This window comes from Lepidochelys kempii, chromosome 3 (assembly GCF_965140265.1).
Source record: "Lepidochelys kempii isolate rLepKem1 chromosome 3, rLepKem1.hap2, whole genome shotgun sequence".
Lineage (NCBI taxonomy): Eukaryota > Metazoa > Chordata > Testudines > Cheloniidae > Lepidochelys > Lepidochelys kempii.
Window position 1 is genome coordinate 135,283,029 of NC_133258.1, and position 13,977 is coordinate 135,297,005.

Below are 13,977 nucleotides of genomic sequence, written 5' to 3' on the forward strand. Positions count from 1 at the left end.
TGTGAAGCCAAGAGAGGGAAGACGGCCATGCTGTCATATTAGTTGTGTTCATCCTGGGTTGCCTCAGGGCCATTAGGAGAAGCATCCCAGCTCAGAGAGTTAGTGAAATCCATCCCTTATTGCTGCTACACAATAATCCATGTTCGAGAAGTCAGGATTTTGGATGGGAACCTCTGGGGCTGAGCAGTAGTGTGGAGAATCTCTCTGTCCACCCATAAGTAAGGCTAAGATTTTTGTTCTGGTTATTTGTAGTAAAAGTCACTGACAGGTCATGGGCAATAAATAAAATTTCATGGAAGCCATGACCTGTCTGTGACTTTTGTTGGTGCAGCTCCATGGTTTCTTCTGCCACCATGGTGGCTGGGAGCTGTGGAGTTCCCCCTCTCCCCCTGCGAGGCTGTTGCCAGAATCCTGAGGAGAGCCACCTGAGGAGTCTGTTGCCCATTGATGTAACCGTGCCGGGGACCCGCTGGCTGCCAGCTCTAGTCCCTTGGCCCCAGGGGCTGAAGCAGAAAATGTCATGGAGGTCTGTGGAAGTCACTGATTTGGTGACCTCCATGACATAAGCGTAGCCTTACCCATAAGTAAATGAGGGGGTGGTGATCTTCCATTTTGTATCTGATAGAAGTCTTTAGCTCCATACACTTACTACAATTTGGATATAACATATTTCTGAAGAACATTTATTTTTGCTTTTGGCTGCACAAAATGAAATGTGTTACCCTTTGGCAGGGCTGAATTACAGAGGAGAGGGGTGTCTCTTTCTAGTACATTTCATTTGAATATTACACAGAGGATTTTGATTTTAATTAAATTATATTCTTAACTCCGGAGCTTTTTCTTGCCTCCTTCTGTTATTCAGGGAGATTGCTGAAGCAGTAAAAACATGTAAACCTCGCATTCCCCCCTCCTTCGTTTCAGAAGGATATATGCTGCTGTCAGGTAAGAGAGAGCATAACAGCTTGAGACTTTCATCTTGTGACATGTACTGAGTTACTGCTCTCTAGAGACCAGAAAGGATGGGTGCGATCCCAACTCCATAGCCAAATACACTGGCTTCTGAAAGTTGTGTATGCAGATCCAAAGTTCACAGCTTGGGCCCATCTCGAGTTACAGCTAAATAATTAGTGAAACTATCAACTTCATAATCAGTAGAAATGTCTCTTAGACCCGACCTACACTGGCCTCAGTCTTGTTTAATAATAGCCTATGTATTTTTCACCAATGGATCTCAAAGCACTTCGCACAAAAGGATAAGTATGCTTATCCCCTTGTGCAAATGGAGAAATTTAGACACAGAGAGGTGAGCTGATGTGCTGCAGGTCATGTGGGAGGTGAGTGGCAGAGCCAGGAATAGAAGCCAGGTCTCCTGATCCTAGGGAAATGCCCCGTTACTGTATCATGCTGCTGGTTCAGGTTTGTAACACCGCTTGACTGGTGCGGATGGAATTAACCCATGGTAAATCTGAATCTAGAATGTGGGTTTTGAACCCAGTTTGCCTCTATACACACCAGCTAGCCAAAACCCTCTATAAGCCTCTGGGCCGGCTCTCTAGCCAGGGGACCATATAACATTCGCAACAGTAGCAAGATTTCAGTCCTGTCTCTTCAGGGTTGGGTTTGATTTCTCCAAACCAAAGCAATTCAGCATACATTAAACAAATTGGGTCTTGGCTTAGGGTCTGCAGGAGGAGCCTAACTGGTCCCTGTAGGTCTTACTCTCAACTGAGCTGCTGCTGCTTGTCCTTTTATCAAAGACCTGCAGGATACTGCCTGATCTCTGGGTTCAGACCCATATCTTGGGATGTAGCTAATTAGTCACAGACAGAGAGCAGACTCTTAAAGGGCCATACCACCTTATGTTTCCTGTGTAATGGGAACCTTGTTTGATATATTTCTTAAATCCAGCTGTAAGGCCAATATACAGTATTTGCGGACAAAAGCTTCTAAATATTTTTTTAATGAATTGGGAAATTTTTAATTAGACAAATTAGCCATTGCCCTTAAGAGTCAGTTAGTAAGTTACTCATCATCCTTGTTGGGCACATTTCCAAAGTGGTAGCAGAAGGATTTAATGTCACAGTATGAAGTCACATGAAGGTATTTGCATGTTTGGAAATAAGCCCTGTCTTCAGCATTATTAATTAATCTTCTTGAGGAATTAATATTATATGCCATTTATCATTATTTTAACTTGTGGTGCTCATAAATTGGGATAGTGTTTTCAAGCTTGGATACAGTTAGTAGCTTAATTTTCAGAGGTGTTGAGCACCTTCTGGTTCCATTGACATGTTTCCATGTAAGCTGCATTTGATCGCTGTCTCTGAAACTCAAGCCAGTTACTCAGGTGCCTAAAGTTAGGCACCTAAGTTTGAAAATTACAGCTAGGGCTGGTTTATTACGTATGGTGTATAGTGCAACTACAAAGTTCTAAGGACCAACCTTGCAGCCATTCCACATGCAAAGCCCCATTGGTGTTGATGGGGAGGGATGTGCCCAGAAGAACTACAAGATCAGGATGCTAGAGATACCTGAGGGTGTGGCTGTGTAGAGTTTCTTTCTTCTAGAGGCTGTCTCCTATCAGCATACTCGTGTGATGGCCCACCTACACCAGTATTTTCTGACCCTTTGTAAAGGAGATACAGCTGCTAGAGCCTGCAATTAAAAATTTTGCTGTTGAAAAAGATTTTGTCCATTGCCATGACAATTTTGCGGACGAAATGATGTATTTCCAGTTTCAGCTTGATAAATTGAGGGATCCACATTCCCACAGATAAACCTGGTCTTATCTCTTGGACTGACAATAAATTGCTTATTCTCTACAATGTTTCCATTTTTTCTCTGCATTTTTACAAATTTTTTCTAAAATGTCTCTTTAAGGTCTTGAGCCCTTCAGGATTGGCCCATACACCAACTTCGTTAACATTGGTGAACGTTGCAATGTGGCAGGATCAAAGAAGTTTGCTAAGCTCATCATGGCAGGCAACTATGAAGTGAGCATCCCATTTAAGTTAGGCTTCTAACACTACTTTTTCTAAACAATTATATGGTTACAGTATTTTTCCATTGCATTGTATTACTAGTTACTTATTAGGTCTACATATAGCCCTCCTCCCACGCCAGCTATAGGAAGGTAAAATCTCCTCTTTAGTTTTCCTGGTTTTTTCTCATTGCTCTTCCTTACTTAGGTTCCTGGCTGAGCATAATAGCTGTTGATGAATCCACAGTTAGGGTTTTGCCAAGTTCTTTGTTAGCTAGTGTTATTGAAAGAGCTGTTTCTCCTTTAATACTAGCTATATAGCCAGGGAGAAAATAGAAAGAAAATAAATATTTATTGATTTGTGCTGTATCTTCAGCAGTCTGGAGCTAGAGATTGAAAGGGGGAGGGGGAGCAGAAGGGGCGGGATGGGGCGGTTTATAGGAAAGGTGCCCAAGAAAAGTTGGTCACTACAACTTAGAACAGTGCCAGCTCAAAATGAAAAGACAGAATGGCAGATCCTCAGCTGGTGTAAATGTCATAGCTCCATTGAGGCAAATGGCAGTATGGTACTTTATACCACCTGAAGATTTGCCCCCAAAGTAAGTTGTTCTATTTCATACCATTGAGATAAGAGCTTTGGTTGGAGTGAGACCTCCTAAAATGTAGCAGCTGAGTCTGGCATGAGATGAGGAAAACTGAACCACAGTTTGTTGGGGCTGCAAGCAATAGAAAGGTGGTTTGGTTCTCTGCCCCCCAGATCAATCAAGTGACAAAAACAAAGCAAACAGACATAAGCATTCAAATAACGGAAGAAGGACTCTAATATTCTCCTCCTAACACACACATTGTTTTGCAGCTTAATAAACAAGAGAACAGCCTCCAATAATGAAGTACATACGGTATGTCTACACGGCTGGCCTGCTCGAGCTTGTGGGGCTCAGACTGTGGAGCTGTTTCATTGCTGTGTAGGCTTCTGGGCTTGGGCTGGAGTCTGAGCTCTGGGACCCTCCCACCCTGAAGTGTTCTAGTGACCAGGCTCCAGCCCGAGCCCAGAAGTCTACACAGCAAAGAAACATCCTCTCAGCCTGAGCCCCGTGAGCCCGAGCCAGCTGGCACAGACCAGCTGCGGGTTTTTCTTTGCTGTGTAGATCTACCGTAAGAGGCTAAGAAGATTTTAGTTTGTGACTTACAGGTCCTTACTGTAGTCCATTCCAGGAGGCTATTTTCCAGTAATCATTTGCAATTAAAATTGATTGTGACCATGTAAAGTTTTCAGTAAAACCCATTGCTAACTGTGTTTAAAATTGAAGGCACTAATAGGCCATTGTGACTAAATCATCACATTTTTGCAGACCAAATGACAACAGCTTTGCAGTACTAATGATTTCTGGGTAGGTATATTCATAGATTCCCAGGCCAGAAGGGACCATCGTGATCATCTAGTCTGACCTCCTGTATAACACAGGTCATAGAACTTCCCCAAAATAATGCCTAGAGAATCTCTCTTTTAGAAAAATATCCAATCTTGGTTTAAAAATTGTCAGTGATGGAGAATCCATCATGACTCTAAATTGTTCTGATAGTTAAAATTTAAGCCTTATTTCCGGTCTGAATTTGTCTAGCTCCAACTTCTAGCCATTGGATTGGTTAGACCTTTCTCTGCTAGATTGAAGAGCCCATTATTATGTATTTGTTCCCCATCTACATACTTACACTGTAATCAAGTCACCCCTTAACCTTCTCTTTTTGTTCAGATAAATAGATTGAGCTCTGAGTCTGTCACTATAAGTCATGTTTTCTATTCCTTTAATTCTTGTGGCTCTCCTCTGAACATTCTCCAGTTTATCAACATCCTTCTTGAACTGTGGACGCCAGAGCAGGACACAGCATTCTAGCAGCATTCACACTCATGCCAAGTATAGAGGTAAAACAACCTCTCTACTCCTTGAGATTCTCCTGTTTTTTGCATCCCCGGATTACATTAGCTCTTTTGGCCACAGCTGATCACACTGACAGCTCATGCTCAGCTGATTATCCACTCTCCCCAAAATCTTTTTCAGTTTCCCTGCTTCTTAGGATAGTCTCTCATCCTGTAAGTATGACCTACGTTCTTTGTTCCCAGATGTATACATTTACATTTAGCTGTGTTGAAATGTATATTGCTTGCTTGCGTCCAGTTTACCAAGTGATCCAAATTGCACTGAATCTGTGACCTGTATTTTTCATTATTTACCACTCCCCAAATTTTTGTGTCATAGAATCATAGGATTGGAAGGGACCTTGGGAGGTCATCTAGCCCAGTCCCCTGCACTCATGGCAGGACTAAGTATTATCTAAACTTTTCCTGACCTGCTCTTAAAAATCTCCAATGATGGCGATTCCACAACCTCCCTAGGCAATTTATTCCAGTGCTTAACCACCCTGGCAGTTAGGAAGTTTTTCCTAATGTCCAACCTAAACCTCTCTTGTTGCAATTTAAGCCCATTGCTTCTTGTCCTATCCTCAGAGGATAAGAACAACAATTTTTCACCCTCCTCCTTGCAATAACCTTTTAAGTACTTGAAAACTGTTAAGTCCCCTGTCAGTCTTCTCTTTTCCAGACTAAGCAAACCCAATTTTTTCAATCTTCTCTCATAGGTCATGTTTTCTAGACCTTTAATCATTTTTGTTGCTCTTTGGACTCTCTCCAATTTGTCCCCATCTTTCCTGAAATGTGGCGCCCAGAACTGGACACAGTACTTGAGTTTAGGCCTAATCAGCGCAGAGTAGAATGGAAGAATTAACTTCTCGTGTCTTGCTTACAACACTCCTGCTAATACATCCCAGAATGATGTTCTCTTTTTTTGTGACAGCATTACACTGTTGACTCATATTTAGCTTGTAGTCCACTATGACCCCCAGATCCCTTTCTGCAGTACTCCTTCCTAGGCAGTCATTTCCCATTTTGTGTGTGTGCAACTGATTTGTTCCTTCCTAAACGGAGTACGCTTCCACTTGCTGGATCTTGAGAGGTATCTTCCACAGTTTCCAAATGGAGGACCTGGTATTCATATGAAACTTAAGCTTGTGTGGAATTTCTTCTGGTCCTCTTTTCTCTGGTGGCCACAGGCTGCCTATTCTCATCTATCTCCAGCAATGTGGAATGCCACTGAGCTCTTGCCTCTGGTGGTTATGAACTGCCAGGACTCCTCACTGACTTTCTCTCCAATTCTTTGGTGGCCAGTTCTATTCTTCTTTGATCCATTCTTCTTTCCCAAACCTGGCTATCTAGGAACTGCTCACCTTCTCCGATTCCCAGGAGCATTTCAACTTGCCCCACCAAACTGCAAATCTTTTCTTCCAGCGCAGTCACCAACTTGCATTTAATGCACAGGAAATCTCTTTTGGCTTCAGGCAGAAAAGAGCATGTGGCCACACCTCCACCACTCTTCCATGTCTGGCCTCCTTAATATTGCATGTAGAGTTGGAAGGAAAGCCTTTCTCACTCCCACTCTTAACTGCCTCTGAAATGCCTCTGTTTGTGGCTCTCAGGTTTGCCTAGCAAGTGACTTTTTATACAAAGTCTGCCGGTGTAGCTTAGCTCAGCTACATCCCTCACCCGTGAGAGCAATTAACCTCTGAGACTTCGGACAGCTGGGCTTCTCAAAGATCCAAGAGTTAGAGCCTCATGACCTTTTACAACACACTGATTGAAGCTCCAAGGATATGTGGGAGGACACCTACTTATGTCGACAAAGGAACCTTTATAAAACTAATCAGAGAAGGAGACGCTCTCATTTTGATAATCTACAACATAGGGTGAATTCAGAGAGCTTTGTTTGGGAAAGTGAAATAATGTCTCCATCATGACTAACTCATTTGTTCCGCTTATTCATTTTAAATCTCTCCATAGGAAGCTCTGAGTGTAGCCAAGGCCCAAGTTGAGATGGGAGCCCAGATTTTGGATATCAATATGGATGATGGAATGCTGGATGGGCCAAGTGCTATGGCCAGATTTTGTAACTTCATTGCTTCAGAACCTGACATTGCTAAGGTTGTACTTGATTCATCCCACAGCACATTCAATCAGATTTCTGTTGATATGTGAATCATATTTTGGTAAAATGTTGATACAGACTGTCATGTTTAGTAAACAGGAAGTGTGTGCATTCAGTTATCCTGCACTAGTTTTGTGATGGGAAAGCCACAGGCAACAGAATTTTGGGTTCTTTCCTTCCCTTTAGAATAGTGTCACATGTGCTAAGTGGCGTGCAGCAGAATGGCCTCCCACAGAAACACAGATTTTAAGCACACTCCTTCTGAGCTGCATTGTCTTTTATTGCCAACTCAAAGGCATGCTGCATTTTTCCTTTGGTTGGCAGAGCAGAATATCAAGTCCTTTTTAAAACCACTATGCACAATATAAACTAGCAGTAGAGTGCTGTGCTTAGCAGTGTTCTCATACGTAAATCTCATCTGTCTGCAGAACAAGGGTCCAGAGTTCACTGTAGATATAGGAAGGTTCTCCCACATGATACTGAAACCTGCTGATGCCAAGGAATTTGGCTTTCTAAAAACCAATACTTGCATGCTGGAAGATAAGCAGGGGAGGAGAGCAGGGAAGAGAGAGATCTCTGTATAATGTGCATGTTATGGAGGCACCATAGCAGCTCTGTATTTAGAGTTGCATTGAGATTTGCACTGAAAGCAAGTATTCTGGGTGCTATTTTGTTGGTAGATTTCTCCTGTTTTTTATTCCTATCCTTAAGCAGGCTTGAAAACCTGATGAATTTTGTGTTTGCTTTTCCAGCCTTTTGTTTAAGTTGGTGGATGGTTCTCAGGGAAAATTTGCTGCTAATTTGCACGTCCCCTCTTTATCTTTCTGCTGGATACAGGTGCCGTTATGCATCGATTCTTCAAATTTCTCTGTGATTGAAGCTGGCTTGAAGTGTTGCCAAGGGAAATGCATTGTGAACAGCATCAGCCTGAAAGAAGGTGAAGATGATTTCCTGGAAAAAGCAAGAAGGATTAAGTTGTATGGGGCAGCTGTGGTGGTCATGGCTTTTGATGAAGTGGGTCAAGTGAGTGTCACTTTCTTATTATGTGACAGATTTCACTTTTTGAGATGACCGGCACCCTATTCCCATAGGAGGAGGAAGAGGTGGTAAAGTGCCGGTGTAGTTAGGGTCAAATACGATTAGAGGCCTATACAATCTTAGTAACACTTTCTTCGTCCCCCGCCCACCCAATCTAGAGACATTTTTGACCTGTTGGCCTGATTGTGTTGAGATAGACTACCCACATGGATATGGTGCTATTTGAAACAACGGGATTGATTGAATTGAATATACCATTCCTATAAGACTGAGAGTGACAGAATCAGACCTGAGCCATATAGAGCAGCCCCGGGCCCCATCATAAGAGGCCAAGGTCTGCCAGTAGTAGCAGCGGTATTGGTGTGCCACAAGGCTATGCCATCTGTACTAAATGACGATTGTGGCAGTGGGGTAGACAGGAATTTTATAGCAGAGATAAAATTTCTGTTTAAATTCTATAGTTCTTTTCCACTTCAGGTTTCTAGTTCAGAAACTGATTGGCATATGGATCAGAGAGAGAACTAAGCTCAGATCTATTTGTGAATTAGTTTTGTTCTTGCCAGAGCTGTCTTAAGTTTTGCTGCAATGCTGGAAATGGGGCCCATACCGGAACTGTGGAGTGTCTCTCTCAATCTAACCTACTTCCTTTCTCTAATGGACTAAACCAAGACCCCTCAGCTCTGAACATGCCTAAACTTGGACTTTATAAACTCAAAATCTCATCTTTTCCCAAGTTCATGGTGTTCGAATTGGTAACTCTGATTCATGAGAGACCTGCCAACTTAGCTCTGGAGCTTTGGTTCCATCCTGTCTCTTGTGTTACACAGCAGAAATGCTTTCTTTTCATACCCCTTCTTTTATTTTTCCAGGCCACAGAAACGGAAACTAAAATTGCAGTGTGCACCAGAGCTTACCACCTCCTTGTGAAGAAAGTGGGCTTCAATCCAAACGATATAATTTTTGACCCCAATATTCTGACCATAGGGACTGGAATGGAAGAACATAACCTGTATGCAATTAACTTCATCAGTGCAGCTAAAACCATAAAAGTGAGGGGTTTTTTGGCTGTTGCTGTTTTTTTGTTTGTTTTTTGTTTTTTTATTATAACTTCATGCAGATCTACTTAAAAAATCCCCAGTGCTTCACAATAATTTACTTCTTAAATTAATAATAGTGGACTACTCCTGTGAACTGCAGTAGTTTCTCAACACTGCTATGCTTCCAATAGGAAACATTATACATTATGTAGTGCTTCCAATTTAGCTCAGTCCATAAACTGTACCATAAATATATTGGTATTAATGAAATGAAGTAACATTCATAAAATGTCAGCGCACTGGCCAAAAGGCCCCTCTCAAGACATGTGAAAGCTGACTTGTTTAATTAAGTTCAATTATTGTGGCTGGATTAGGTCAGGTTTTTGTCTATGCTCTAATGTAAGACTTTCTTTACTTTTTGTTTAGTCACAGTACACCTGTTGGGACACCCAGAAATAAAGGGCATCACTTGTATAAAGGCATGTCACCCATTCTACCGTTATATTTGAGGGGGCAATGTGATGGGTTCTATTTGTTGCCAGCCCTTGCAAACAGATTCTATTTAAGATATTTTCTGGGAGATGAGCAGGCAACACCCTGTCCTATCTCTGTCCAGGATCAGTTGAACTCAGAAAGCCTTTCCAGTCACCAGATGAGATTTTTGGATTCCAAGCTAGCCCAGGGTATTCCTGTGGCATGACTCTAGCGTTGCGTGTTAAGGCACTTTTGGCAGCGGAAGCACTGAGAATGGAGGAGCTCTTCCAGGTCTGGTTGTTACAGGATGTAGAGGTGGATTAGTTGTCCACCTTTCCAGAAGAGGGCTGTCAGCTGCTCCCTAAAAAACACAATTCAAGTTAAGTGTGTGTGTGTATGAAGTGGGGACACAGGCCTGCTGAGAGAAGGCAGGCAGATGCTGGGTATGTAAGTAGCAGGGCAATGATTGATTCCCTTTGGGAAGACAATGATTTGGAGGGTCCTTTATTTCTACACTCCCATAGTCTGAGCTGTTCAGAACCACAGTTGCCCAAAACCTGACCCAGATATTTAACAATCACAAAATAATTCCAAAACCAGGGATAACCTTGGAAGTGTTGGCAATCAACAGATGTGCGTGTTCTGGGCGATGGGTGACTTGCAGGTTTAAACTAGAAAAAATTGTGGATTCTTTGTATTTTGAAGTCTTTAAATTATGATTTGAGGTCTTCAGTAACTCAGTCAGAGGTTAGGGGTCTATTGCAGGAGTGCGTGGATGAGGTTCTGTGGCCTGCAATGTGCAGGAGGTCAGACTAGATGATCATGCTGGTCCCTTCTGGCCTTAGTCTGAGAGTTTCTCAGTTTTAAGGAATTAATGAATTCATCCGTATCAGAGATGCATGGTAATTGCCCCCAAAATGCTATTTGACCCATTAACTTTTTGTCCTAAGTGCTAATCCCATAAACATCAAAGTTCTGATTTCAGGGAACTACAGAGGAGTTCTCTGAGGTAGAGTGGGAAGAGATCTCCATTGCATTCACTACAGTCAGGTGTTGATTGCTAGTAGGGCTTGTTGAGGAGTAGTATGGATGTGACTCACCGTACCTCCGCAAAGCAGTCTATTCACAGATCCACTGGCCATGTCACTATCTTCCTCCTTCTCCTCTAGTAAACTGTGGAAGCCTCCCACAGAGATTTCTCTGCAATGAGCAGAGGAGGCAGAATCCTCCTGCACAGGATGTCTGCTGCTTTTAGCCTCCCTGCTGCAAACCTTCAGCTTTGCAGCTACTTTTGGCCCTAGACCTTGGGCCTTATTAATAGGGCTGCAGGTTTGTCATGGTGGTAAGTGTCATTGATACTGTGGGTTCCCCCCGCCCCCACACCTAGTTGTCTATTACTTTTTATTGTGGACAGGATTTTTCTGTGTGTCTGGGATTTTCTAGGGCAGGAGTAGCAGGGAACCTGGGCCATGGTATGGCCACTTTTCCAGCCACAACCCAGTTTGGGGCAAGCGATCTGGTGGTGCTAGGGCTGGAGTGGGGGCATTGTAGGAAACAGGCCCTGCTTGCATGCTATGACGAGAGCCAACAGACCAGAGGGCAGAGCTGGACCAGCCCCGCAGGATAGGAGCCACCACTGCCGGGTGAGTGTGGGGTGGGCTTGTTCTGCAACGTCTTACCCTCTGGGGGCAGGACTCCACCCACTTTAAATAGTGCTCCTGTGACTTTACGCTCCATTTACCCTCACCTTGTGACTTTTACTAAATTTACCCTGGCTGCTCTGTGAGTTTTGACTAAAAAATGCAGTGACAGCCCTTCTTCTTAATAAAAAAATCTAACAAACAGGATCTAGTTAATATTGGATGACAGATAATTAATTTACAGTTTTTGTTGAGAAAGATAATCTATGAGTTGTTACTATGTTGGATCCCTTTTCTTCCTGGTTTCTTTGCTCAGTTTAAGGAAAAGTGAACATGTTAGTTGTTGTAGAAAGCAGAAGTTGTCAGACTTTCATAGTGTGGAACACATCTTGAGAGAGCAGCTCCCCTCCTGTTTACTATTATGTGGAACACCCCTCCCAGTCATGATCCCATTCATGATAGCCCGTCATCCCTTTGGGAACCACACAAGTTGCTTATGTATTGCTAGGTTGGTTCTTCCTTTTTCTGTTTCCAGCTTCTTCTACAGATATTCAAGTTCTTCTCTGCAAGGAAGAGCCTGGATAACTGTAGAAGCAGTTGGAACCAAGGAGAGGAAGGGAGGCGCTATCATCATATGACTTGCCAACACCGCACAGACCTGGAACAAGTTCTTTGTGGATCATTAGATCCTCTCCAACACCTCTTTAGGAATCATTTCTGTAAAGTTTGACCATGCTGATATTTTGATCCTGTTGCTAGGAAACACTGCCAGGAGCTAAAATAAGTGGAGGCCTTTCCAATCTGTCCTTCTCCTTCCGGGGGATGGAAGCCATTCGAGAAGCAATGCACGGAGTTTTCCTGTATCATGCAATTAAGGTATGATGTGCTTTCCGAGTACATTATTTGTGCTCCACAGATATGTGGTGTGAGGTTTTATGGATATTGCTGATGATCTTTTTTCTGTACTCTCAGTACGGCATGGACATGGGGATAGTGAATGCAGGGAATCTTCCAGTGTATGATGATATTCACAAGGAACTTCTACAGCTGTGTGAGAATCTGATTTGGAATAAAGACCCAGATGCAACAGAGAAGCTTTTACATTATGCCCAGGTAACTTTCAGTGTTATGTCATTGTTAACCTTTTTACAGAACCTAGGCTGTTGCATCTAAGTGCTGACACACCAGGTAAGATTAAAACACACATTTATGTAGCCTCTGACAGGGAGTAGTAGAAGGTGCCCAGTTGGTGTAAGCAGCTCCGTTATTAAAAGCAAATGGGGAAAAAAACTGAACCAAATTGAATACGCTTACATCATGCCCTGAAGGTGCCTACCAAATCAGAGTCCTTCTGACTCCTAAGGAGAGCATGTGGCAAACGTACCTTCTGTTGAGACTGTTTTGCCTCTGGAGCAGAATTTCATATTGCGCTAGGGGCTGGGATCATCCCAGGAAGTGAAGAGGGCTCTTTCTTTTGCAACTCCAGCCCCTACATGTCTTTTTGGAGGACAGAGAGCATTTTGTGTGTGCCTGAAAGGTGATCCGGTGGTAAAGGCATTCTAGTGGGACTCAGATTTGCATTCAGGTGCCAGCTGTGCCAGAGTTCCTGTGTGTTCTTGGACACGTCATTTAATCTCCCTCTCTTTCTCATCTCCCCATCTGTAAAAGGCAGCTAAAACTATCCGACCCCACAGGGGTGTTATGTTAATCGATGCATTTGTGAGAGACTGGTGATAGGGACCATGTAAGTACCTATCTAAAGGAATATGAAAGGTGCCAGATTAACAACCCTATAGACTTAAAGTGAAATTCTGGTCCCATTGAAACTGGTGTCAACCCTCCTGTGGATTTCCAAGTAAGTTACTAGGCACATTGTAGAATAATCGTAAACCAGACTGAAGAGCTATTTCGAATGACTGCAGGCCACACCCCTTATTAAAGATGAGGGGGACTATAGGATGTGTTATTGAAATGCATGGATTGTGTTTGGCCTGTAGGACACAACTATGTCCATGCCTGTATAATAACAAGGGCAGTAAATTTAAAATAAATAACAGGAAAACTTTTTTCTATCCATGTCATCCCTCGTCCTCATAGCACACACTTTATGTAAGACTTAATACTATTACTAAGGTTGTTTTGTACAATGCTTTTATTCTTTTAATACCAGTTGATTTACAAGTTCTTTCCTGGATGTGATGGTAAACTGTGGATATTTATGGTATCTGCAGTTGCAGGGAGGAATAAAAAAACAACTAGAGCATTACAGTGAAATAGAAGAGCCAAAGGGTGTGAAAAATAAAATAGTTTAAAAGCCAGGTTAACAAAGATATTCTGGAACCTAAAAATTCAAATAGATGCTTTGGAAAATCTCACTAAGCACCTACGTGAGTTAGACATCTAAATACCTTTTGTAAATTTGGCCCGAAGTGGTGGTGGTGGAAGAACCAAAGGGGATTATTTTAAACCAGAAATATCTCTGTCCAGTAGGCTAAATGTCTTAATTTATGGTGGTGTCCCTTAATGTTAAAGGGAATTAATAGCCCAGTCAATCCTATTCAACAGCCCTCAAGAGGGACCACGTAAGTGTTTCTGCAAGAGGCAGACTTTGAATGCAAATAGAGCGTGAAAAGCAGTAACATGGTTGGGTAAAGCAGATGAGCTCTTTCTTCTGGTAAATCTTAAGAGCATGGAAAAATACAGTCTCAGTATGTGAATTGTTACTGTATCAGATATTGGACTCTCTACCCAGTTCTCAGGGTAGATGTTTT

At 42.6% G+C, this 13,977-nt stretch overlaps 1 protein-coding gene across 5 annotated transcripts in view; it reads left to right on the forward strand.

The window, feature by feature from the left end:
• The window catches only part of MTR (5-methyltetrahydrofolate-homocysteine methyltransferase), a 77,760-nt gene that overhangs the window by 32,116 nt on the left and 31,667 nt on the right, over positions 1-13,977 (forward strand). For 3 of the 5 annotated variants that reach the window (XM_073338202.1, XM_073338206.1, XM_073338205.1), the window contains 7 exons: positions 863-942; positions 2,881-2,993; positions 6,873-7,013; positions 7,855-8,040; positions 8,925-9,104; positions 11,966-12,082; positions 12,179-12,319. In XM_073338202.1, coding sequence (XP_073194303.1) covers positions 863-942; positions 2,881-2,993; positions 6,873-7,013; positions 7,855-8,040; positions 8,925-9,104; positions 11,966-12,082; positions 12,179-12,319 — 958 coding nt within the window. The remainder of the gene's footprint in view (positions 1-862; positions 943-2,880; positions 2,994-6,872; positions 7,014-7,854; positions 8,041-8,924; positions 9,105-11,965; positions 12,083-12,178; positions 12,320-13,977) is intronic. The other 2 variants (XM_073338204.1, XM_073338203.1) reach the window with 2 other exon arrangements.